At 38.3% G+C, this 27,640-nt stretch overlaps 1 protein-coding gene across 8 annotated transcripts in view; it reads left to right on the forward strand.

Annotated features, from left to right (window-relative positions):
• ABCC4 (ATP binding cassette subfamily C member 4) overlaps positions 1–27,640 on the forward strand; it is a 142,003-nt gene that overhangs the window by 4,443 nt on the left and 109,920 nt on the right. For all 8 annotated transcript variants that reach the window (XR_001520195.3, XM_019006083.2, XM_033514098.1 and 5 more), the window contains exons 2-9: positions 8,374–8,484; positions 10,634–10,754; positions 11,385–11,603; positions 15,770–15,859; positions 16,193–16,356; positions 20,372–20,497; positions 23,247–23,496; positions 25,112–25,216. Coding sequence is in view for 7 of the 8 variants with exons in the window: in XM_019006083.2 (XP_018861628.1) it covers positions 8,374–8,484; positions 10,634–10,754; positions 11,385–11,603; positions 15,770–15,859; positions 16,193–16,356; positions 20,372–20,497; positions 23,247–23,496; positions 25,112–25,216 (1,186 nt within the window). In the remaining variant the exon portion in view is untranslated. The remainder of the gene's footprint in view (positions 1–8,373; positions 8,485–10,633; positions 10,755–11,384; positions 11,604–15,769; positions 15,860–16,192; positions 16,357–20,371; positions 20,498–23,246; positions 23,497–25,111; positions 25,217–27,640) is intronic.

Genomic DNA, 27,640 nt, shown 5'->3' on the forward strand with positions numbered 1-27,640 from the left:
AAATAGTTACACACCTTACTTAATTTCCTCCTCTCTCTTCCCCGTGGCTTAGAATTGGAAAGGCCACTGACTGATTTCACTGGATTTCTCAGGCAGCCTAAGTATTGCCTTCTTGTCTGTCTTCAAGTGTTTCTTGCCTTGTATTGAAAGAAGTTGGAAAGAATTCATCGTTGTTCTTGGATATTTGAACTGGACTTCAGTGGTGCCACCAATAAAATTGGTTTGTGTTCTTTAAGGTGACAGTGAGCAGATTAGACTGTGTGGATTTTACATTTACTTACCATGAAAATATCAGGCTTTGTGACTTGCCTGGGATCTTGTCTGATGTTTAGTGAATTCCTATGGTCAATGCCTGAAATTGATCGTGGTAATGCCACTTCATAAAGATCTCTGAGGTAGGTAAGTTTAATTATTGACTTACTGGTGCAGGACAGTTGTGGTACTATAAGAAACTCTGAAGAAAATGAAAGCGTTTTCACTAATGATAAACAGAAAATTCATTTTGTGCACCCAGAGGTTGAAATCACATTTGCTTCTTTTTTTCTCCTGGATGAAAGAGGACTGAGGATCATACATACAACTTTTTTTTTGAAACATAGTGCCTTGTTTGTTCATTTATCAGATATTTAATGTCCTGCTGTCAAATTTAAATAATTTGTTCTCTGGAACTATTGCATTAATTTTGAAGTTTTGCGTGCTTATTTGCAATACATCTGTATTGTGCAAAAGAAAATACTTGAAAATTATTGTTTATGAGCTAGTGAAGTTAAAATATGTGGAAAAAGAGTGCTAAATAGATTGTATGGGTTACAACAAGTGTGTATAAACTGTTGAAATGTTAGCATTTGCTATCTACTGCAAATATCTGTGCTTAGATAATGCAGTTAGATGAACTGTTAAAGAGTATAATGAAACACAGACTTTTGCCTTTGGAATGCTTATGTAAAGCCTACTGTATCATTGATGAGAAAAAAATGGCTTCTAATTCCTGCAGAACCTCAAAATTAAGATTATTTTCATGGTGGTTTTTTTCTTTTCCAAAAATAGTTCCCTATCCTGCTTCTAGAAAACTAGGCAATATGTAGGGTAGAGGAGGGAGATAACCCAATTAGATTTTGGAAGTCGAAGGATAAAAAGACCAGTCATCTATTTTATGTAATTTGTTTAGTATCCCTGGCACCGTACCACTTGTAATAACAGTGGGAACTCACAGGGCACTTTAATTCTCACTATTTCCATTGCTTGTCCATCCAAGAAAGGATGTTAATACAGAAATTCCCACCATTAGGTCCTTCTTTAGTGAGGAATTACTGAAGTTTATTTTTATAAGTCACAATCTTCAGACCTTTACATCAAATCTTTGTTACCTTGATATTTTTCTTGGCCTGTGGTTGTTGCATTTGGAATTGATATTTTAATGACAGTCTTTGAAATGCCACAGGTACAGGTGATGCCAGCCCTCTCTTCCCTGCTTCTGGTCCTACAGAATGTGTTAGTTTGCAGTATGCTCCCCCCATACTTGCCATATCTGTGCTGCTTCTTGCTGTCTGAAATACTAGGAGTATGCTAGATGAATAAGGTAATTTTGTACCTGGCTGATGAACAGCATGAAAACAGCCTGCAATAAAAGTAGTCAAGTACCAGTTGTGTTACTGTCAGTACCAGAAAGTGGGTGTTCAGCAGCTTAGCTGCTCACACTGTGCTGTGAAAAAGCAGCAGCTGGGAAGATGATATGGAGCTGGGTATCAAAGGTTAATACAGCTCGTATTGAAACTGGAAGCCTGAAGGGCGTTTTTGAGTTAATATAGCTTTGAAGTAATTTCATTGTATTCCTATTTTTTCCTTCTGTAAGCAATGAGAAAAGCTGCTCTTAAAGCCACATTAAGCTGGGGAGGGAAGTTGCAACCAAAACACCAGTTGAAAAGCATCTGAAGAAATACCCGGCTTACTCTGTTTATTCTTGTGGACGACTGCCTTCGTAAGGGGAAGTGGGAGAAGGCAGCTTGCTAATGAAAATGGATGAACATGTGAAATGGAGGGGTTTAAAAGAAAATCACATGTTGACTACAAACTGTTGCTAGAGTATTTATGAATTCTTGCAAAATAACTCTGGGGACTGTCAGTGTGTGTGCGTCCTTTCTGTACATCCTATGCCACCAGTGATGCCCTGGACTGAGAGCAAGCACACAGCAGTGCTGAATTGCAGTGCTGGTGTAGAGTGTCAGATTGCAAAGGTAGGTAATGCAAAGGTACAGTGAGGCAAGCAGGCTCCTGAGGTCTGGAACCAGGAAGAATAAGCAATGTGCATTATTATCCAAAGGGCCTGTGAGGAAACCCCATTTATTTTGTCAAAAAAGCCATCTCCAAAGTAGGTGATTAAAGAGAAAGAAACATGTGTTACTTTGCAGCTTAGTTGTTGAAGTAGTGCTTCCAAGCTGCTCAAGGGAGACAAAATCCTAGTGTTATGGAAGAATTTGAGTAAACAAAGACTCTCCTGTGCAACTGTTGAAAAATAACTGGACATTGAGTGTAAACAGGTGATGGTTGTAATGTAGTGCACAAATAAGCTTAAGAGGAACAGGGAAAATGCAGTTCGTAAACCACCTCTTTAAGGAATTAGTTGATGAGGGTGTACCAGATGTAGCTTTGACAGGGTGCTGTAAAATTATGCAGAAATTAAACTTTTGCTTATTATTACAAATAAAGAAAATATTTTCCTAACCAGGCAAGCAGTCTTGTGTAGTCTGATTTTTCTGATTTGTCCTGGGATAAAGCAGGAGCTTTTGTGAAACTGGTGAGAAAGGAATTTTGCACTTGTGCAGAGGAAGGTACTGCTATATGCAAGTGGCTGACTGTGGGATGATAGTTGTGGAGACTTGTGGGTGCACCCAAAGCCCTTACAGACACATCCTTTGATCTTACGACGTTTTTTTATTTGTGTCGGCTTTGTAATGTAATTGCAAATGCTTCTTGGCTGATGTTTCTTTAGACTTTATCAGTTCATGAAGAACTTACAATACATGCTTGGGTTTCTAGAAAGCTCTGCAAGCCTGCTCTGCAGCGTGGGAATGGTACTTCTTTGGGTATTTGCAAGCAGGACATGATACAAATCCAGAGGTACAGCAGGTCCCATCCCTGGGTTAGTGAACCATTTGAGCTGGACACTGCTATTAGTTTCATATACCAATCTGTAATGTATTTCTTCTTTTGCTGATTTTGGAATAATAGAAAATCTAATTTGCAAGCTTTCTTGTTTAGGAAATGTTATTTCATGTATGAAGCAGAATAGCATTACTAGCCGAATAGCATTACTAGTCTTAATGATGCTGCCTTTTGGATAGCAGGGCCTGTTTCTCTTTCATGCTGTCTTTGAAGAAAGGAATGACATCTCTTAGTAGGGTAGGCAAATACTGTCTTAGCTTTTTCTGCAGATCACAGAGGCTTTCCAGTATATTGGTGGAGTTGCTGTCAGAACAATTGGAAAAAAATGAACTTTCCTGAGCAACCAAGTAAATTGTGGTTGGTTGACTTGTGTTGTAATCTTAAAGGGTGTGTAACGTCAGGGCCCAGGAGTAGGGAAATGCAGGAAGTGAATGTTTATATTGTGGTCGTTGTGTATCTGCTAGTTCAGAAATGAATCACTTTCTTTTTTTATCATTGCCCAGGATACTGATGCAGAGGTGAAAAGCCTTTTGGGGTCAGAACACTGATTTACTGCTTTGTAGTTGGCTATCTCTGGGTTTGCAGCAGGTTATAGAGTGATTTTTTTTTAATTTGTTTTTTTAATCTTTATTCCAAGTGACATCAGTATTCTGGCAGTAACAGGGCATGTTTCCAGACTGACGTCTTTGATCAGCTAATCGGTTTGATAGAACAGAGACATTCCCAGCAGAGCACAAGGTACTCAGGATTCTTACAGATACTCATGTGTAGGTCATGCTAGGAAGAGTTTGGGCTAAGCTCTTTGAAAGGCATCATGTGAACCCTGTGTTCTGAAAGAGTAACTAAAATGAGGCAATATGTAAGAAAAAAAATAAATTCAAAATTCTTAGTAAACAGGAAAGTACCTGGGGAAAATAAAGACAGCTACTAAGCAGTCCTCTTTTTATTTAAGTTGAACAGCTTCTTCAGGAGGAAATACAGAAAGGGAGTGTGAGTCTTATCTCCCCAGCACATTGTTCCTTTCTTTCTTGTGGTAAAATAGATTGGTATTGAGCCCATCATTGGGGTGGGAGAAGGGGCTCAGATGACTGTCTATATTTATCCTCTTTAATTTTGGTTATTATTTTAGCTTTTTTATTAAAGAATAATGCAATTTGCACAGGTTCTGTTTTCATAGCAAATCCTAGTTTTTATTTTATTTTTTTTATTTTGTTTTTAGTACTTCTTGAAGAGATCTGTGGTAGCTGATCTCTGTTCTGACAAAAGACTTACCACTCTAATGAGTAGTCTTCCTTTAGGGCTACGTTGGGGTTTCAGGGATGTTCTTTATTTATGTAGGCCTTTGCTGTATTTGTCAGCCTCCTCTAACAGTCCTCTGACAGCACTGTAATTTAACTGACCCTTCAGGCAAGAGAAGGCTTGGTTGGTTTGTATGTTACAAGTGTGTGACTTGAGTCACAGCAGGCTGTGTGAAATAGGTTGGTCTCAGTTCTGCTGTGAGTGCAGAGAATTCCACTGGGCATCATCTGCATGGGGCATTCAGGTGGAAACTTTTACTTTAATAACTGAATGTGAACATGTGCTCAGTCTTCTGTCAGGAAGTAGACCTTCCAGCATAAAGTTCTGGATGTGTCAATGAAATGGTGATGCTCAAACTCTTCTTGCTGTACTTAGAGTTTGCAGAAGACCTCATTCTTGGGATAAAAGCCCTTCAAGTACTAAGCATCGTTTGAAAAGAAAAATGTTTAACCTTCTTTTAAAGGTCATTATACAACATAATGTTAAAAGCTTTTTTTCTCTTGAGAACTCTGTAGCAGTAGCTCTTGAAGTTGGGTATTTTGGGAGGACACTAATCAGAAAGTCAACAATGGGTGATTTTTTAAATTTTTGGAGTTTTTTATACAATTTTTTCCCTCACCTTACAGGAATGTGGACTTGTGCTGAGTCTTTGCCATGTTGTCCATTATAATAAATGTGTCACAAAATGAAATACTACAGTTTTCTCCTTACTCTGGATGGGTTTTCCTTGCCTTCTTTAATGTCAAAATAGAGGTTGTAGTGCAATATATTACTATTTTCAATGTTATGGTTTTAGCTAATGGGTGAGAAGCCCTGAAGTTGCACCAGGTCTCACTGGAACTAACAGTCTGACGTCCTTGAGACTTCTGGCAGTTTTTAACCTTGCACTATCATCTCTCATCCGCTCCTTAAATGTTTTTCAAATTCACTCCCACTGTAGGTATGGTGTGGAGATGGGGGGACAAGGGATTTACTGCAAACTGTAAGAACTCCCCGGTGGTGGTGGGCATCAGTGAGTTGTTTTGAGTTGTTCTGAGAGTTTAAGGACAAAGGCTAAACTAGATGGCTCTTACAGTCCTGTACACTTGAGAGTGTTGTCTTTCAGTTGGTTACTTTTCAGTGGACTGCACATCTGTGGTCAGCACTTGCTGCTCTTGGCTGTAGTGTGGAATCAAATACCATCAGGATTGAGCAGTTGCCTTCAGAAGTCTTGTTTCCCTTATTCTTTCTGTTGCCTGCTTTTTTTTTTTTGTAAAGTGTGTGTTCCACTGAGTAAAATTAATAGCACTATTTTTATTTTTTAAGACTGTATATTAAAGTCTGATTCTAAAGTGTCTTTTGTTTTCCTCTGCTGCATGCAGTACTATTCAGCACTGCTGAGGCCACAGCTGGGGCCCTGAATCCAGTTCTGGGGTCCCCAGTACAAGAGAGACATGGACATACTGGAAAGAGAGCAGCGAAGGGTCACAAGAATGATTAAGGGTTTGGAGCATCTCCTCTGGGAGAAAAGGCTGAGAGAGCTGGAACTCTTTATCCTCGTGAGGAGATCAGGGGGGATATCATCAATGTAGATGGATTCTTGAGAGGAGGGTGCAAGGTGAGCAGAGCCAGGCTCTTCTCAGTAGTGTCCAGGAGTAGGAGCAGAGGCAGTGGGGCCATAAACTGAGTAACAAGAGGTTCTTTTCTGAACATCAGGAAACACTTCTTTGCTGTAAAGGTGATTGAGCGCTGTCTGAGGTTGCTTGGAAGAGGATATCAATTCTTTGTGGAGATCTTCAAAAGCTGTCTGGATGTTGTCCTGGACAACCAGTTCTAGGTGGCCCTCTGCTTGAGGCCCAGCTGACCTCTGGGTGTCCCTTCTGACATAACCCCAGCCTTTCTGTGATTCTGTAATAAATATCCTATTTATGTTCCTTGTTAAACGTCAGAACCGGTTTTGTTTTCACCACCTTGGCAGCAGTAGCCAGTGAAATCTCATGACCATTTCCACAGATGGGAGAAGGATTTATCCCTCATATTATTTTCCTGAAAGGGCTGCCTCATCGTGATTCTCACACTAGGAGAAAGATAACTTCAGCCTCTGTCTGAAAGTAGACCTGTGACTTGTTTATGGATCCATCACAGGCTAATAGTGATGTTGCAAGAGAAGGAACGCTGGGTATCAATTGGCCTCAGGAGTGGACTGAAGTCTACAGATCATTCCCATAGTTGCTTGTCCTGGAGCAAACAGAGGCTATCTCATCCAGCAGGCAGAAATTATTTGAATGGCTTTGAGGTTATTTGCCTCATACCTGCTTTTCATCTGTGGTCAGCTGCAAGAACTGAGGCCAGAGAAGACGTGTTTCAATGGAACAGGTTCCTTGTGTCAAACCAGGCAGAAGTTCTGCTGCTGGTTGGAGCAGTTGGTATATGAGACCTTTTATCAGGACCTTTTGTGGGGAAATGGTGATAATGATTTGGGCCTTGATGCTATTTAACCATAAAGTACAAGCAGCAGAGTTGTCTGACATGTACTTTCTGTTTCTAATTGTACCTTTAACATACTTTAAGAAGTTAACAGCTCACATAAACAAATCTTCAGTACTCACTCCAAGAGTTTAAAAAGGGCTGTTAGGCACCAAAGGTGCTACTCTAGGGATAGAGACTTACTTTTTTTGAGTGAGTCATGAAAACACTGTGCTAACATGCTAAGTAGTGAAGGAAAAACACTCTATAATCCCATTTCTTACTTGCAGTTGTGCCATGGAGCCTGGGAAAAAGGTTTTTACAACAGTGCTATCTTCGAAGAAACTTTCTGAGCCTCCTCTAAGGTTCTGCCTGCCCACCCACCCTCTATTAAACTAGCCAACAACCTTCTTGTAAGCCAGTGTATACACACTTTAACTGGAACATGCCCTAGCAAGAAATGTAGAGCAAGTTGATGAGGATTCATAACCACTGTTGTGGTTGTGAGTAAATAAATACCCTCATTGTAAACCAACTCAGTTTTGAAATCTCACATGTAGGTCTTCCAGAAAATAATACATTTCACCTAGCACACCACACATTCTTCTAAGAACTGTGTTGGTGAAGTTGGGAGAATAATTAAGTATCAGAAATGAAGCAGCAGTTAAGAACTTTCACAGGCAGTTGAGATCAGACAGATAGCTTGCCTTGAGTGCAAGAGTATTTTTTCCAAAATAGATCCATCCCTGACTTCTTGATTTTGATGGTGTTAACCAGTTGAGAAAGTACTTGTAGGAAAAGCCTTAGAGCCAAAAATCCATGTCTCCTGGAAACAAAATACCACAAATTCAGTAGAGAGACAAACCAAATGGAAAACTGCAAGTTCCCTAACTCCATTGTTCTCACTAAGCCATGCCTGTTTTGCATGTGTCACTCCCTTTTTCTCCATCTGATGGACAACTGTAATATCCATTATTTTCCCATTTTTACATTTCATGGACTATGTTTAAATTACTACCTTTAATACTTGTCAGTTGAACAGCAGCTACTTTTATCCTCAAGTAAATGTTACAAAAAAAGGCCTTTTAGTGTGCATTACAATTTTATTTACTGCTGTCAATATTTTAACTGTTGGGTTAAGTACTGGTTTTTTCCTTAATATTTAAAGGAATGCTATTTTTCCTTGAGTGTAAGGAAACAATTCCCTTAGGACCAAGAATGGTTATGGTGGCTGTCTGGATGCCTGGGGGTAAGGTGCTAAGGGCATAAAGAGATTTAGGAAGTGGGAAATGCTTTACCATTTGCAAGATAATGGTTGGCTTAGTTCTTAGATAAAAGTGCAGTGAAATTCGTAGATGTTGAATGATTCAGGAGGAGGAAGGAACCAAGTAAAAGACTTAAATTATTATGTAAAGAAATGACTTTTTGGTCCACCGATCACTTAACTAATAATTTGTATTTAACTAGGTGGTTGAATCCCTTATTTATTATCGGCCATAAACGGAAGCTTGAAGAAGATGATATGTATAAAGTGATGCCAGAAGATTCCTCAGAGAAGCTTGGAGAGGAGCTGCAGTGGTAAGGAGAAAAATTGCAAATTACTTTGCGTTGGAAGGTACAGTTGTTCTCTTTTATTGCATTAATGCTGGAGAAGGTAAAAATCTTATTTCTATTCTAAAATTAAAAGATGTTACTGTAAAGTTTAATAAGGTTAAAAATACTGAAGAATTTATGGTGATAAGAACTAAGATAATTTGTTTACCATAGAAGCTTTTTTAGTTTTTTTCGAGTTACACATAATGGAACTGCATTAGAGTATTTCCCTTATGTCATTTAGAATTAACTTGACATTTTGCAGAACTCTTGCAAAAGACAACTTCTGATCAACTGTAAGGGTAGTAATCCTTAATAAATGTGTGAATCTTCTGTCCTGTGGTAAAACAGCTGTGGAAACTTCAAATTGCTTTGTGTAAAAGTGGAGAAAAAAGTTTTATACTTCATTTCTTTTTGATTGTTTGTTTGTTTTGTGCCAGTTGAATTAAGTGACCATTCAAATATATGGGTGTATATAACTATATGTATATTGAAAATCTGCCACTCACTGGTAAAGTGGGAAAGATGCCTTGGACAGCTAAAAGCATGTATCTAGGAGGTGTTTTTACTTGGTTTTAAGTACCTTTTCATGGACTGTGTACTGGTTTGTAGTGTTACAGATCTATCAGGGGGATCTATCTTTTAGTAGGAAAATATCTCCAAATAATTACTATTTATATAAATTGTTGTGAACCTTGCAACAGGATTTTTGTCTTCAAATAATCTTCTACTAAATATAGTTAGAGGAAAAGGTGCCTCCTAGTGAAAGGTGGCCTTGCTGTTTCTTGCCTTTACACTGCAGGCAGAGCAGATGGACTTTCCCAATAGTTTGATTGGGTTTAGTGACTCCTCAAGAAGCAAAAAAAAATCCAGAAGCGAAAGGTTATGGCTAAATCTGACATCACCCTGCTCTGGATAAGTTAACTGAAGAAAGAGAGTTGGTGATAAGCTTGTAGGAGTTGCTGCTTTTAATGTCTTTGTAGCTGGAGAGCTTTGCCAAATTCCATGGTTGTGTCTTGAAGCAGTTCAGGGACTAGCTGTAGGGGAAGATGGACTTTTTCCAATGATTTTTATAGTAAAAGCACACACTTGCAGGAGTCAGGAAATGATAGAAGAAAAAAATGAGTGGGTTTTAATTCTTTAGTGAACTTGACCAAGAAGCAGAGAATATAATTCATAGGTAGCTGCCTCTGGAAGCAGTCTTTTCTCTTGAGCCAAGAAATCCCACGGAACCTACACAGTTTGATTTTTCAAAGCATGTAGACAATAACTCTGTAATTCTTGTAACAAAAAAAAAAAGGGATGGTTTAAAAAAAAATTTCTTATCTGTATGCTTTGAACTTTTGTGCCTTGTTGCAAAATAGTTGGCTTTCATGCCTTAGACTCATTTCACCCCTCAAACTATCAAGGTCAGAGGTTTGGCAAAAAACACTTAGCCTTCAGAAGAAAGGGGGAGGATCCTGTCTGACAGCAGTGTGTTTTAAGGAGTCTGCTTAAATTGTGATACTTTTTTGTTAAAATCATACTTGCTATTACTGTCTGGTTTTTTTGTGGACAGATTGTGTCCTACTGGTGGGCAGACATGTGGTAATGTAAAGGTCTTTGCTGCTCTGCTGAGGAATCCTCACCTTCAGAGAGGTGTGCAGAGGGTTGGGTGACAAAATCCTCATCCTCTGATGTGGTAGAAAAAAAAAAAAGGGCCAGACATGGGAAAGGGTTGGGCATCAAAACCTCTCTGGGGAAGCACAGAGCATATGGATAAAGTCACTGCTGCCTCAGTTTAGTCCGTGGTCAGGAGATCATATGATAGTGGGCTCATAAGTAAGGTGAGTGGTGACTGTCTGAACTGAGAGGAGAAGAAATAAAGGGAGGGTTCCTCATCAGCAAATATGTCACGGTTGATAATAGTCAAGAGTGGTGAATTGTTTGTGACTGACCAAGAGCAAATAGGCCTATAATACTAAGTGCCAAGTGTTTATGTGAATGAGAAGACATTATTATCTTAAATTCCTTTTATTACATTTTATTAAGGTGATCAGGACAATCTGGCTGTTAGTCCGAAAGTGTTTTGTTTTAGGTAATTGCCTTTTGATTTTACTTTTGTCCTCCAATATATTTGCACTTTGTTTGTCAGGTACTGGGATAAAGAGGTGCAAAAAGCAAAAAAGAGAGGAAAAACACCACATTTAACAAAAGCCATTATTCTGTGTTACTGGAAATCCTATTTAGTTTTTGGAATTTTCACAATGATTGAGGTAAGTGGTGTAAAATGTCACAGGACCTACTTCTTGGCTAACAGCAATGTGAAACTTCTCCTCTTAGATTGGGTGACACGTACTGGTAACTTGACTGCTCAGAGAACCTGGTAGTGTTCTCAGAAAGGTAAAAGAGCTATAGGCCTGCAGAGACTGAAAAAACTGAGTCATAACTGCAGGATTATGGAACAGAGAGCTCATTTGAGTGCATTATTTTTGAGACATCACAAACAACTGACTTGCTTTGTAAGGCTTATCTGTATTTTATGTGTCTGAGTGGGATGCCCAGTAGAGGACTTTTTGCTCTCTCTCTAAGTGGCTCTAAAAGACACATGGCATTTTAAAAAATGGAAGTGTTTTATATACTCGTGCAATTTTTATAACATCAAAGGGTTTTTTGGTAATTGAGAGAGTTCTCTTTGAAGTTCCAGCTACATTTTAATGTGGAACGTGTTTCTTTTGGATTATGAGTTGATAAAAATTGGCTTGACACTTTAGAGCACAATAAAGACAAAATAATAAGGGATATGACTTGCGGCAGTACTTGGCTCTTCTTTGCCTGTTTACAGACTTTGTTAGCACGGTATGATATGAAGTTACTAATACTTTCCCCTCTTCCTTCTCTTTCAGGAAACCCTCAAAATAGTTCAACCAATTATTTTGGGAAAAATTATTGAATTTTTTGAAAATTCTCAAAAAGAGGAAGATTTGAGTTATGCATATTACTGCGCAGGTGCTCTGTCTGTGTGCACGCTTATTCTGGCTATAATGCACCACTTATACTTCTATCATGTACAGCGGGCTGGCATGAAGCTGAGGGTAGCTATGTGCCACATGATTTATCGGAAGGTAAGCAGACCTGTTCACAGCTATATTTTGTATTTGGCAGCTGTTCTGTTAGGGGAGTTTAAAAATGCAGTTATTTATTATGCTCGTGCCTGCAATTCCATTGAAGTTACTCATTTGTAGAGACCTAATGCATGCGGAATATGTCAGGCCTTAGATGTACGCATGTGGCTTTGCTTTCTCTTTTTGCTGAGGTGTCTGGATGACACCTTCAGGCCTGCCTAGTGAAGGTGGTGAGTCAAATAGCCCTGAAGTGTTAGAGAAGCTGCTTTTTTTGCCTCCTGCTGCTGTTGGGGAGGAGCCCCCCCATTTCTCTTGGACGTGTTGTGTGCAACATAGAGCAGGAGAGAGCTCCCAGGAAATGCTGGCAGCTACTCAGCCTTGCAGTTTGATCTCGGGGGAGGACGTGGTGCTTGGATGTCACCATATGCTGCAGCACTCTCAGTCTCCTGGGAACTGCTTCGTTGTCCAGGTTTCTTCCCACCCCTGCTGTGGTTAATGGCAGGAGTTATTTATATTTTATTCCATCAGTGCTGTAGAACTAGTAGTAGGTTGTCTCCTCTGCAGATCAGAGGCTGCTCCCCTCCCTTGGGGCATCCATCAGGTTCCCTCAGGGAGTGGCAGCAGGTCTGTGGAAGTGCTACTTCACCCTCCAGGCAGGGAGGGACACTTGGCATCTTCACCTTTAGTATCCCTCCTGTTTGAGGGGGAAGAGAGAGGACCAGACCGAGGAGAATCAAAAGTTCAGAATCAAGTGGAATCCTAAAGGCAGGGAGATAGAGTTTTGTATTACCATTTACTGATTTTACTGTGGGAGTACTGAAGCCCTCCACTAAAACCAGTGAAATGTGAGAAGGGGTGAGCTGTGGCTTCTATGCTGTCCCTGTCCTGATCAAGAAATAGCTGTCCTGAACTACAGATGGAGTTGAGGCTGCTGTCAGAGGCAAAGTGGAGCAACAGGAATTGAGTTTTACCTATAGGAGGGATGAAATGCTCTCTTTGATGTGCTCTGGGCAGCAAGCAACCGAGCAGTGAGCCCTAGTTCACTCTTCTGAAGCTGTTGCCAATACCCAAACTGTGAATCTGCTTCCAAGCAGGAAATCTCTGCTGAGAATGCTGAAAGGGAAAATGCCCCATCTTTCTATCTTCAGTGCTGCTGGAATAGTGACCCTCAATTTCAGACCTCAGCAAAGAAGTTTAATTGAAGAATCAAGACCACAGTTTCTTTGGAACGTTAAGAAATCCACATTATTTTAACCATTAAACATAGGTTCCATTAACTCAACACCAACACTTGTGCTACTGGCGTAGGTCATGTGAAGTTTTTGGACAAAGCAGTAAATTGAGGAGAGTAAAAATGTCCTCATTTTAAGTGGTGATTACTTTTCATACACACATTTCTTCTCTTCCTCTTTTGATACTTCAGAAAGGATCCTCTGGGAACTTGGCTCTAACATGGCACAATGTTTTCTTGTACATAATCATCTCTCTAAGGTATTAATTTACCAAACAGATTATCAAAACTAAATTAATGCAAAATAGTGATGGTGTTTGTTGCTGGGTTGATAGTGGCTTAGAAGCTTGGAAAACAAATATTTGTAATATGCACGCTTGTTTCTAGAGATGGGATTAAATGGAAAATTAATCTGCCCTTGTGTTTACTTCTGAGAGTGAGAGTTGAGGTAACAGCAGAACATTGACAAACCTTTCTAATAATTTATCTTCATTATGTGCTACTTATAAATAGGTCATATTTTCTCTTTAACCTCATACAGGCTTTCGAAAGAAACCTGGGTGTTTATTTACTAGCACTTTAGCAGGGTTTGTTAATTGCTGTAGAAAATAAAATCTTGGATTTGTAAGGATAAATAGATTGGATATGAGAGCATTCTTAACACAGAGCTTCAAGTGTTCATAATTAAATTTTAGACCCTTTTTCATTTACTGGAAAGTTCAAATCTAATTTGCAAAGACCCTGTATTCAAACTTTTAAGAAGTTTTGTTACCAGTAAGAAGTATTAGTGATGCACATAGAAAACTTGTAACAAAAATGAAAATTAAATCTGTCTCATGTGGACTTGGAACTTAGTTTTTAAATCAAAGGCTACTTTTGGGAAACTGATTTTTGTTGTTGTATTTTTTTTAAGACTTAGCTTTTAGAAATTCTTTGAGGTCAGTGTTCTGACTTTAGCTGGGATGGAGTTAGTTTTCCTCAGCTCATATGGGGCTGTGTATAGATGTAGTAAAAAGAGGAAGGTACCAAACCAGGACTTTTTGGTAGAAATTGGTTATGAAAGTAAAACTGCTACTTTGCAGTCGAGGCAGATCCATTCAGCCAGGAAAATGCAAGGTTTATTTCACTTAAAAACAAAAGAAAAACAATCAAAACCAACAAGGAAGCAAGAAATACTAAAACTGCATTGCTACTGACAATGGCCTCTTCCCTGAGAAGACGAATCAGTCACAGATGAGCATGCTCCTTTTGGCTCAGATGTTTGTGTGGTTCCTCCTGAAACTGTCTTGGTCAAAATGACGTGGACTCATAGAATCATATTAAAACTGATTTTGCTGCTTATGTAGAAATAGCTAGGAAGAAGTCTGGAAGCTGATTGTGTGGCAGGTCCAAGACAGACCCAGGCCATGGGCCACGAGCAAGACACTGGCATGGTCTTCTGACGGTTCAGGTCAACCTCAGGCAGCAAATACGTTGTACAAGAGGTGCTGTAAACACATCCTGATGGGAAATGTCTCCAAACATGCATCATGTGAACTCCTGTTCTTATGATCTGTGGATTTCTAGCAGCTTTTCTCAGAGCTTACCACCTCAATGTGTGGTGAGGAGCAAACATGACAGCAGCAGGCAGCTACCTAGGGGATTTCAGGTGGATGAGAGACACGTGGCTGAAGACAGGGAATGAAGGAATAATTTTCTCAAATAACTAAATCTGATCTTTCATAAACCCAGTATCCTAGATTTATTTTTTGGAATGTCGGAGGAATTTCATAGTGGAGTTTTAATTTCTGCCTGCTGGTTTCAATGAAGTTAGAGTTGGGATTTTCTCTGTGATGAACATTACCTTTCTAACACAAAAGTGAGGTGCAAAAAATGTAAGGAACTTTGTTTGAAATTATGCTTTGAATAGTACTTTGATGGCTGATGTTCTTCTCCTTGTTTCAAAATACTGGAGCAATTTTTGAAACAATCAGTGCTCTTCAGGTTTGATTATTGGTTAGAAAGGAACCCTAATAATGTTTGGAGAGGGAGAAGTAGATGTGCACTGCCTAAAAATGTGAAATGTTTTTGAGGAGTGAACCATTTCTGTACAGAAAAACATCTAACATGTTTTATATATATTTTTTTTAACTTGTTCTGCAAACCTATGTTTTCCTTCTAGTAGGTGAAGAAGAAAGCTGGGTGTGTTATCAGTATTTTTGAGGAATTTCAGTTTGGATCTTTACAGTAAGGTTCAGACTGCATATTTCCAGATGTGATTTTTTTGGGTGGGGATATTTTATAAGCACATATTATTTTCTACTGACTAACGTCTTTATTAATGTATAAAAATACTTGATATTTAATCTTATTGTTTTTCATAGCATGTGCTAAACTTCATTTTATATAATTCATATGCGATTTTTCAAGAGTTAGTGATTTGTAAAGGGACACTCTGATTGACAAAGATTAATAATTTTATTAATAACTTAAGGGGTTTTTGCCTTCTGTCAGATAACACGTTCAAAACAGAATACTTGCAATTGGCCTGTTCTGACTTTAATCTGGCCTTCAGGTGGAATTTTCTGTTCCTGTTTTGTACAGATGCTCACAGTGAGGGGGAGAACAGTGCACATGGAAATTTACAGCTCTTTTGCTTAGTAACTTGCTGTGTTGGTATTTTCATATTTTTAATCACTTCAGACATGAAGATAGGGAGTTTTTATTCTCACAGTCCTTCCCTTGACCTTTTTTTTTAATACTCTTTTCTTTGGAACTTTGTTTAGGCTATTTAGTCTAACCCTTATTTTATCTAAGCTCCCAGTGCTCTCAGGCAAAAGCTGAGATGTGCCTTCAGCTTTAGCCCTGGTACTGTATTTATGTATTGAATCTTGTGTGTACAGGTGTACTGTGCTTTATAAGCTGTGATAATTTGAGGCTGTTCTGAATTTTTTAGGCACTTCGTCTCAGTAATGTGGCTATGGCGCAAACTACCACTGGTCAAATAGTAAACCTGCTGTCAAACGATGTGAACAAATTTGATCAAGTAAGAAGCATTTTACAGATCTTTTCAAGGGGCTAGAGAAATTGTGGGGTTGGAATTAAGAAAGTTTTGTTTAAAATTGGTGATTAAATGTTTATAATGACCATTTCTTCTAGTTGTTTCTTAAACATAGAATATTTTGTGTTGGAAGCGACCTTAAAGACCATCTAATTTCAGCCCCCTGCCATGAGCAGGGACACCTTCCACTAGCAGGTTGCTGATAGCCCCATCCAACCTGGCCTTGCCACAGGCAGAAATACTTCCTAAGTGTTACTAGAGGTTTAATTTGTTAGATAAGGTCAAAAGCTAATTTTTGATTCTTAACTATTTGTTTAGGTAACAATTTTCTTGCACTTCTTGTGGGCTGGACCACTTCAGGCTGTAGCAGTAACAGTACTTCTCTGGACACAAATAGGCCCATCATGTCTAGCAGGAATGGCAGTTCTGATTATTCTTCTCCCTGTGCAGACCTGCATTGGGAGGCTTTTTTCTTCCCTCAGGTAAGGCTGCATGTTTTGGGTTGTAGCTATTTTCTATGCTGGGTTTTAAAATGTGCATATTGGGTGGAGGCAGACTATCAGCTTGTGTCTAGGGATATTTTTTGCAGCGTCTTTTATCTTTGCTAATGTTTTTTATAGTTGCTAATGTGAGATGTCTGAATTCCAGATTATGGACTTGAAGTGGTCTGTCTTCCAAACATGCTGAAAATACCTGCTACTCATTAGCTGTCTAGTACATTAAAAGAGTCTGATTATTTCTGTAGCTACCTTGCTGTAGATTGTGGCACAGAATTGTGAAACTTGAGCTTTGCCTTCCTGCAGTGATTCTTGGGGGGTGGTTACTCCACAGGGCGTGTAATCAGCCCTTCTCTGTGTGGCTTACTGGGGTGATACAGGAGTAGCAGCAGAAAGCTCTGGAAGTTTCTTGTTCAAAGATCTTGCTCTCTCTCTCCTGCATGACTAAGATTCAGAGAGAAAAAAGGGGAAGGAACTGAGAGACAAGGGGAAAAAAAATTGATCATGGTGGTTTTGATGCCAGCTATGAGGTTTCTAGCTGCAAGATTCTAGGCTGTGGAGATAAGAGTTTGAAGTAATTTTTCATTATCAGACAAATTTAATTTGTTTTTCTGTAACTTTGTCCTAAAAAAACCCAGCAAGACTTGCTTCTCATGGGATTGTTGAGGCAAGTTCTTGCATCCCAGTTTTATGTTTCTTGTGTAATTAGCCATGCTTAACTTACATTATGACTTTATAAAAGGCTTTTACATCTAATTGGAAATATTTTGATGTTCTTTTACTCTGTACACATATGCTTAGGAGCGTTGGGCATCTTTCTTTGCATCTTTTGCTGAATGGGTTCCTCTTAGCTCTTTGGATAAGTAAAATTTCTTTAAGTGAATTACTGTTTGTTTTTTTTTCAAGTTCTATTTCAAGAAAAAGTTTCTAGGCATACTAAGTCTGGCTTTGCTGTTGTATGGCCAAGTATGAAGAGAAAGATGAGAATTATGAAATGAAAACAATTCATAGACTTCTTCATTTGTAACCAGTGTAGTAGTCTTCAGTCATTACATTCGTGTGCTGTTTCTCAAATAATGTTCAAAGGCTGTTTCTCAAATGATCCATTCAGAGTTTTCTGTCAAATTCTAAGGGCTTTTCTTTTTATGATAAAGCCTGTTTGTAGAACACTTATCATAGGTTCTTAGATGTGTATTTTCACTGCATGTGAAATATGCATACATAAGTATCTAGTTACCTGATTGTTGTTTTTCATTAGTTCTAAGTTTTTGAGGTTTGAGTCAATAATTAAAACACCTAGTGCTCAGCTGGTGCTTTATCTGTGGTGGCAGGCTTTAATATCCCAGTTTTACAGATGGGAAACTGAGGCAGAGATAAGTGGACTTGTCCAGGGTCAGACAGTAGGGTGACAAAAATATCTTTCTTGAAGGTACATATTTTAAAAATTAATCAGTGTCAATGTAACAGTGTTGAGCCATTTGTTTGGATACAGTGCAAGGGAAAGAATTTGTTAACTAGAAAAGCTTGTGTCCATGTGCACAGATCTTTTTCTTTGTGAACAGAAACGTGCAGTGAACAGAAGGAGTTAATGGTAAAACTGGAATAGATTTTAGCTCTGTAATGATGAGTGTGTTCACATGGCAGTTGCTGGGAATCTTCATGGATTTAAAGAGAGCAGCCTATGAAGAAGTAATTTAAGGATTAAAGCTTTTGCTAAAATCCAAGCATGCTCAGTGTGGCAGTTAATTTGTGCTATTATTCAGCATTATTCTTGTGACTCAGTCGCATAAACACGCATTCACACCAGTTCATGATGCAGCCATTGGCCTCAGTGCTCTGGGAGTCTGCAGATGTGGATTCAGTATCCTGTGGAATGGCATCCACTGTACTCTGCAGGATTGTTTTTACTTGCACAAGTACAAGAAGTTTTGGAGAATACATGACCTAATATTTTATTTGGGAAACAGTTCAGTTATTGGACTCAAGACCACTTATATGTATTTTATTCACAAGAGCTGGATGCTTTCATTGCTTAGTCATGCAACTGGAGTATTATTATTTCAAGTCCTTTTTCTTAAAGATAAAAACTGTGTCTAACTGCTGTGTCAGACATAATTAAAACGCACCAAATATGCCTTGTGAAAGCAAAAAGGAATTTTGTAGCATGCTTAATTTAGAATGGTTTTTAGTATCATAGAGGAGTCTTCTCAGACAAAAAATTTTCAGGTCCTTTCTTACTGCACTCTTGACATGCTATGTGAGCATGTATTGGACTGATCTGTTTGTACCCTGAAGTTAGTATTTTTAATACCAGGGACATGTTTTTCTCTGTGGTAATTTACCATCAGTGCACTGGATATCTGTATACTTGATTTGATATCACTGTGTCTGTGGTATGTACGTACAAAATATGCTTATTACAAAGAAGGGGAGTGTAACTTAAATTATAAAAAAGACCACTCCCCCAACCTCTTGAGCATTTTAAAGCAATTTGAAATAGGATGGTTACTATGATGACATTTCAGCAGGAAAGCTGAGAAATTGGCTTGTGAGAACTGCAGCCTTTTTTGATTCACACCATTTTAAAAAAATAAACCTCTGTTAACTTTGTTATTTTCTGTCATTGTCAACTTTCTATTATGTGGAGACCAAGCCTCTAAGTTAGGTAACTTCCAGGATTGTAGGCGAGAATTGTTTGCTGCTGCAGAGATATGAGCAACACATACTAATTTTGCCTTTTCTAGTGGTGGTGTGTGTACAGGGAAGAAATGAGCTATTATGTTCTTTAAGAAATTGTTTTTCTGTTACTGTTTCTGTTTGAAAAAGGAAAAGATGAAGTAACAAAGGTAATCTCATTCCACATTGGTGTGGTTGGTTTAGGCTACGTTATTTTCCTCATTTTTATTAAGAATCCATGATTTTACTAGGGCCAAGTTTCTAAATGCCTTTTGTCAGTTCCCTTGTATAAATATTTTTTAATACCCTGCTTCAGCCATCCTAGCATTTATGGAACGCTGGTGCTGAGAAGTTTTTTTAAAATCACTAGTAGGTGCTTGAAATTCTTTCAACTTGCATTGTATAATTACGGTGATTTCTTCCAGTGCGTGAGAGAAATCTTACAGGGGACAGGTTAAGCTGAGAAAGCCCAGTTGCCCCTTCTAAAAAGATTTGAATTTTTTTAATGATCTCTGAAACTTAACTTTCATTAGTATATGCAGAAATAAGTAATTTAGCAGGTAAAAGAATGTTTTAACAAAAGTAAGGTCATAGCTCTCCATGTGCAAACTGTTTGTCTATGTGAATGAATTCAGAATCACAATGGGATCTATTAGCATGATTTATGCATTCATTTTAGGGCTTCTAACTTTCAATGTTTTTTCCCTAATTAAAACTGTGACTTTATTATTTAATAATACATATTTTCTATTTTTTCCATCAGTGCAAACATAGTGTGGGTCTAAAATAGATATACTTAAATTAGTGTTAATTATAATTAATGCTTAAATAATATTTTTTTTAAGAAACCAATTCTAGATTATCTAATGAATTATAGCTCATGTGCTATGTAATCTCTCTTTCAACTGTAGTTAATCCTAAAAAGTCACAAATGAGGCCAATTTCTTTGACAACATCAAAAGAACTTTATGACAAGGGTGGTTGTTTTCGCATTTTGAAATATTTTTAAAGTGATTTTCTGATTTTTGTTTAGTTCTAAATGCAATAAACAGCAGATATGTTGTTTAATACTGTGTGTTTGCACAAACTTACACATAGTTCTGAACACTGAATCAATTCTCAGTTCCCTGAGAACTAAGAATGCAAACATATCAAGTCTGCCTGCTGTGTGTCAGCTTTAAGATCTTCAGGAAAACCCTTTAATGCAGTTACAGTTTTGTGAATCATCTTTGCAAATAAAAGCAAAAACTTTGTAAATATGTTATGCGATCATAAATGGTCTTTTTTAGGGAATCTGAGAATTTTTCCTTTGTCCTATTTTCAGAAGCAAGACAGCTGCCTTAACAGATGTCAGGATTAGGACCATGAATGAAGTGATAAGCGGTATGAAGATAATAAAGATGTACGCTTGGGAAAAATCATTTGCGGAACTTGTGAATGGTTTAAGAAGGTAATCTTGGAAAGAGACATCTTGATGTATGACCAGTGTAATTTTCCATTTTTTACATGTGAACAAGTGCTTTATTTTGTGCTTTAAAATGCAGTTTCCTTGCACTTTTTGGGTTGGTTTTTTTAAATGTTATATGGCAGGAGTGGAGGAATGAAGATACATTCTAAGGGAATAAAAAATTCAAAAAATCCTCAAAAACGTGAATAACTCAGGCTTTTTTATGCTTCCTTTAACATTTGTGTTCAAAACAAGCAACTAATAAGCTGTAGCAGTTGTAATGCAGGAGTTTCATCCTCCTTTTATACATTTTATTACTCAAGCCACCTGGGAAAGGTAGAAGGGAGAGAGACAGTAGATCAGAAATTCACTTGTTATTCAACTGGCAAGGCCAGCTGAGTTTGGAATCCTAAGACATTCATTTCAGTGTTTCTTTGACATCAGATTAAAACATATTAATATGTTTGATTTTCAGTCAGTATTTTCCCTTTTACTTGACACTAACAGCATTCAGTGCTAAAGGGTAACTGTAGGGTGCGTATTTCTTATAAACTGATTTTCATGTCATGTCCCTCTCCAACATACAAATAGAAAATTGTTATCCTGCTGCAGATTATCTGACTCTTTTGTTTTTAATGTTTTATTTTGAAAATCCTTTTCTTAAAAGGAGTTTTCTTCCTTTTCATCCATGTGCAGGCTTGAAAAATTGCAAATGTTCACTGAGATGTTTCTTCACACGCAGATAATTGTTGGATTCTATTATCTGTTGGATTATAGGATAATGTGCTCTTTGAATGTTCATGACTGATGGGAAGCTTTAGTGTCTTGCATGGAGTCAGAGAGGATATTTGTTCATTGAGAGCTTCCTCAGTGGGTGTATTCACATCACTAAATTTTAGATTTCCATCTTCAACACCTCATTAGGATTAGAGGCTTCCTTTTTAATGTTGGGAAGAAGTAAGATCTTCCAGAATACATCTTGAACCCTCTTTTCTTTCCTGAACTGTGTTGTGGAAAACTACTTAAAACTCCTAAATTTAGCCAGATGCTTTATTGTCCACTATTTCCACATTGCCTCTTGACAATGGCTAAGATGCCATCTGAACTCCATTGCTTTTTTCTTGTGTCTGTCCATATTAGTTTCCTTTAATGTAAGTTTGTGCCTCAAGACAATGTAATATATTATATGCAGCCTGCAGGTAGGCTGTAATTTATCTGGTATTTATGGAGAGCAGCACAAAAAACTTGCCGATGAGACACAGATAATGAGCGGATTATTAAGGATTATTAAAGGGTGGGAAAAGAGTTTCATCCAGGCTTGTAGAAGTAATTGAATTAGACCAAATTCAAATAGTTTACATACAAATGTTCCTTCTCTGTACTCTGGAGGAGATCAGAGATTGTGAACCCTTAAGCTGAAAAAATAAGTCTTTGAAACTCTTTAAAAGTCTGTCACTTCAGCCAATTTGGCAAGTGTAGTGGGAAAGTTGCTTAACTAGTTTTCCAGTAGTGCATCCTGCATCCTTTTCTTCATTTAGTGATTGCTTAATTTACTTCGAATTGTATAATCACAACCTGAGTTTCTAACCTTAATGTATAGTTCCAAGTGGAAAGTGATCAAAATTATTAAGATTTTCCCTAAGAATTGCCAGAATATGTTGAAAGAGAAATCAGGAATTGTTTTGGGATTTTATATTTGATAGAGTTAAGCAGACAAAAAGTAAACTGTATGGGGAAGGAGTAAGTTGTGGTTCTCTTGATAAAGAAGAATGATTATATTAGTAAGGAGATACGGCTGATAGCATCCACATCATAGTAGATGATAGTGCAGTAACATTTTGAGGATTGGGCTTGTTGAGTCATTTAGAAGTGGAAACTGCAGTTTAACTGAAATGGAAATTGAGAACAAACGCATCAGCAGCTTTTCAGTTGCTGGAGGGAGACTTAAGTGTCTGTGCAGTACTTCAATCACTATTCAGTTTGGGCAATGACTGGCAGAACAATTGGCCTCACAGATCAGTATTTTCTTAATTTATGAACCAGAATTCCTAGAGCAAAAGAAGCCAGGAGCAGGGTCCAAAGTGGGAAGGATTTAGACTGAGATGAAAAGAAGTACTCTAAATCCTGTGATATAGCTTGAGGAGCAGCAGCTGAATAATGACAGATACTTTGGCCATGGGCAGACTCTTGATCTTCTGGAAATTGCCCTGTTTTTTTTCGACTGCAGAGTATGTGTTGGTCTTGTCATAAGTTTTGTGACTGAACTCTACTGGATTTTGATATTGGAAAGATAAGGAGTTGGTGGGTGCTTGGCCTTTATACAGGTTTTTTTCTCCTCTTTGCATGCAGCCCAAAAATATTTGAAGCAGATTAGAACCTGAATTAAAAAACTAGATTGACTAGAGAAGAAAAAAATAGTGCGTTAGTTTTCTGACTCTGAGAAATAGTTGTTTTCTATAGCTATTAAGATATTAAATATAATGCATTTCTCCTCTTGAATTTCCAAGCCTCTTAAATTGTGGTTGGTTTTTTTGTTTTGTTTTGTGTTGGTTTTTTTGTTTGTTTGTTTTTGTTATTTACCATATAACATGTCTTATTCACAGTTGTTTGCATAGGAGTTGGGGTGGTGCAAGGGGAGGAGAAAGGATATGGAAGTAAAATCCTGAGAGGGGGTTTCCTTCATCGTATTGTTGAGGGTAGGTTATAGTAACGAGAGAGATTGATGCGATTTGTTTATGTTTTGCATTTTTAGGAAGGAGATTGCCATGGTTATGAAAAGCTCCTACCTCCGAGGACTGAACTTAGCCTCGTTCTTTGTGGCAAGCAAAATAACAGTGTTCATGACTTTCATGGCATATGTACTACTTGGCGAATTGATCTCTGCAAGCAAGGTGTTTGTGGCAGTGTCCCTCTACGGAGCAGTGAGACTCACAGTGACCCTGTTCTTCCCTTCAGCTGTGGAGAGAGTGTCCGAGTCGGTGATCAGCATCCGAAGAATCAAGGTAGCCTTACTGACTAGGAGGGGGTGTGGATGCCTTGTCTTACTCTGCCTTTGTTTTAACGTCACTGGCAAATGCAGCCTTACTATGGTTTTGCAGTTTGGGATTTGTAAGGAAATAACCTGTTTTGGAAACAGGACGTGGTGCGAGTACAAAAAGCGTGACATGCGCTGTAGGGTAGGCTGAGATGTAGGAGAAAAGTGTGCATGGCAAAGAGGTGTTGCAAATGTTTCTGAAGTAAGAGAAACGTGTGTACAGATAGGCAGGCATGCTGGGGCTGGGATTTGAAGAACAAAGCAGGCAGATGGGAGCTATAGGATTCGTAATTCACACTGCAGTACCCTGTCATCCATGGAGGACAGATGCGAGCCCCAGCTTCTGTCTTGTGGCTGCTTTCAGTGCTGGAGTGAAGACTCAAATTCAGTAAGAATGAGCATTGGTAGTGGCTGGTGCTAACAGAGCAAGAGTGTGTTGGACGCTGTGGACAGCTGTGTTAAAATTCTTGGCTTCTCACTGCCCTCTGTAACAATGCGCACCAGCTGGAGTCTGAGCAGTACCTCTGTGCCTGTGAAAGCCTTAGGAGTAATCTCCCTGCCCTCATACAGCTCCTGACATCCTCTTCCTGCTTCCTCTTAGTTATTGCTTTCTGTGAGTGTTCAGCAGCTATCTCACATCTGCAAACTCTTAGCTAAGTACTTGTTAACTAGTCTTGGCTTTTATGATCAAGACATTCCTTCTCTTCCCAAAATATTGTCTGCTGCTGCCTGTTTAAGGTCCTTAGACTCTGTGAGTCAAAGGATAAAAAAATTCCTTGTGTTTTGTCATAAAACTGTGTTAGCTGTTATCCTTGAAAGTTTTCTGTGGAAATAGCTCCTTTCCTTTCTGGATGTGCTTGGGATATTTATAATCTAGCATCAGGCAAGGTGTGGTAGAAGTGTGGCTATGGTACAAAGTGCACGCTTATGCAAATTGAAGGAATAATTTGCTGACTGGGATGTAATGTAGAAGTGCAGTAGTGAAAGTGCAGTGAGCCAGTTATGCAGATGTAAGCAGGTTTCTTTTTTTGTTAATATCCTGGGCTTTGAAATAAGGAAACATTCAGATGGTGTTCTGTCTTCTATTGGTCACTTGAAGAATACTTAATAGAGACAGAGGACAGCTGTTTACTGTGACCTTGTTACTCTTCCAATGAAACAGCATAAGTCTTTGCTATCAAAGCAGTGGAATGAGAAGGTGTGGCAGTGAGAGTTTCACCTCTTCTGCATGGAAAGAGGGTGTTAAACAATTTCAAAAGTTGTCAGTGATTCAAGGAAAGGACAGGACAGGTTCTCAAGATCCATTTCTTTCTGGAATTCTTTATTGAGCAGGTGATTGTTAGAGTCCTTTCCTATTAAATCTGCACTTCTGGATGTTTTTTGTGAGCGAGCGTTAGCTAGTTAGAGGAACACTGTTGTAGTTGTGCATTGCTTTGGAAATGTAATTCTTTCATCAGTTTGTAGTTGTTTTTCCCAGTCCCATGATTAATGTTATGTATGCTGCTTTCAAAAACCGTGTTTGGGTTCCTTTCCCATTCTCAGTCTCACTTTAAGCAAGATCCTCTGCTTCTCTTTTATTGCAGAACTTTCTGATGCTTGATGAAGTCTCACACTTCAAGCCACAACTGCATGGCAATAATGAAAATATCATTCTTCATGTTCAAGATTTGACTTGCTATTGGGATAAGGTAAATTTACTTACATGTTAAGTATATTGGTGCTACTGGCATTTGAAATCTTAAAATGCAGTGTGTGTATGTATAGTGTGCTGATATGTTGTACTCCATCCTTTGAGCTTGAGAACCTTTTCAGTATGTTAAGCTAACTCTGTAGAATAGTACTGAAAACACTATCAAGTGCATCTTAAAAGCAGCTATTTCTTAATACTATACTAAATGAAAAACCTTGTGTTTCTCTGGGAAAATATCTCTTTTTATTAAGCAGGACTGTATTGTGGCTGAGGTACTAAATTTGGAATTAAGGACACACCACACAGCAAGGTGGGCCTGATCATGTGGGGTTTTTTTTGTGAACTGAATGCTTGATCAGTCTATTAGTCTAGAACCAGTACAATATTATACTTCTTACAACAGATTAGAAAGCTTTAGAGACAAGTCAGCACATATTTTTAGCTCTGTATTTTGGGACTGTTCAGCTGCACATTTTTTCTGCTTAAAATGCGCCAAACTCGCCAAAATGGCTAGAAAAAGGGACAATAAACATGTGATAAACTTATTATATGTCTCTTTTATGGAAGAAAGGCAAAGGTTGACTGTTTCTCTTTTAAAACTTTAATTGCTATGGTAAGCCAGCAATTTGTGATGAATTGCACTATTGCAACTTGCCACTATCCTCACACAAGAGAGATTTCAGTCTCCATTACAGGTGCTGGAAGCTCTAAAAATGACTTTGGCATATAAATGTAATGCAAGTAAGACATCAAGTATTTCCCTTTCTAAACCTTGTTCCCCTTACCTGTGCTGTGTCCCAAGGAAGATCAGGTGTGAAAACATTTGAGGGTCTACTTGCAGCTACTCAGCTGCAAAAGAAAATAGCTATTTTATTCTGCTTTACTTTCTCAGACTTCTGTGTGACATCAATATTTCTGAGGCATCAATCAAGTTTTTAACAATTAATTGATATGAAAGACTTGATTGTGAATACATTCAAATGCAAAATGTAGTGTATTGCTTAGTCTTCGTTTTCTTCTCAAGCTGACTTCAGTACTGCCATTAACAATTTATAGGAAATGTTTGCATAAAGTGCCCACAAAACACTTTCTCTTTTTTTTTTTTTTTTTAATGAGTTGTTTATATTGCATAAAGCAGGGTGGCATAACTGGAATTACTGGTTTCTTTCAGTTAAAAAAGCCCCAAAACCCAAACCAACAAGCCATCCACAAAACTGTTAATGTAACTTTCATTTTGATATTTAATTGCAGTGTGCATGGGAGAACAGTTCTCTCAGAACTGTTAAGATCTGCTCAGAAAGTTTCTAGCATATGCTCTAAAAATGATGCAAGATAATTTTATAGATTTACTCACTGAAAAAAGGGATAAGTTCTGATAGAGATGAGTTATGAAAGGAGTAATATAAATATGTTATCTTTTGTCAAGTAGCAGGCTTAGCTTGCTACCCTGACTAGGTTTCTCAAGACACTTTGGATGTCTGTACAGATACTCTACAGCAGGATAATAATTTTTTTATTATTATTTTTTAGAGATTGTTTCCCAAAAGTGATACTAAAAAAAAAAGAACCAAGTAGCAACCCATGAATCCAAAATCACTTGAAGTAGAAAAGGGATTATTAGCTGCTCTTTTAGGAAAACAGCCTAACATGGTGTATTACAGTTTCTCAGAAGATAAACAAAACCAATTAATTCCTGGTCACACTTCTGTTTTACTTAGGCAAGTATTACCTTGAGTACCACAGGCTAGTCTGATGCCAGCATGGAACTAGGGATTCTTCAGTACAGCTTTTTACTGTTGTTCCTTGAATTCACAGAACAGTCTGTCTGCTCAACTGAGCAACTTCAGATTTACAGTCAGCATTTGAACAGAAGCCAAATTTATCCCCTGCAATTTTAGTCCTTACACGAGAAACCTAAGTAGCATAGTACTTCTATGCAATATATGATTTCTGTATCCCTTAGGCGAGCAGGACTATTTTGTTTTCTTGTCTGTAGGGCGTGTGAGGTCTGCCCAAGCTCACTTAAGGAGTTGCTGCCCCTGAAGGGATCATTCTTGTGTCCTCTTGCCCTTGCAACTCTGTCTGTTGCCTCACTTATTCTGGTTGTTAGTGCTGGTTTGTATGACCTTGTGGTGAAGCAGTTTGGAGGGATGAAGCAGTAGAAAATGAATCACTTGTAATGAGATGAGCTTTCTGGTAGCTGAGTCCCATGAACAACACATGCAAGGTTAGGCAGAAGGAGGAAAGCTGGAGACGCAGCAAGTTGACAGGGCACAGGGGAGCTGGGACATTTGTGATAATGAGCTGTGAGGTGAACTTAACTGCAGTATTAGTCCGTGCACTAATTTAAGTGCCTCAGTTTAGTGCTAAAAATAGATGTGATGAATTCAGGACAAATTGTCTTTAATTATAAGGAATACTA

The sequence above is a fragment of the Parus major genome, chromosome 1, assembly GCF_001522545.3.
Source record: "Parus major isolate Abel chromosome 1, Parus_major1.1, whole genome shotgun sequence".
Classification (NCBI taxonomy): domain Eukaryota; kingdom Metazoa; phylum Chordata; class Aves; order Passeriformes; family Paridae; genus Parus; species Parus major.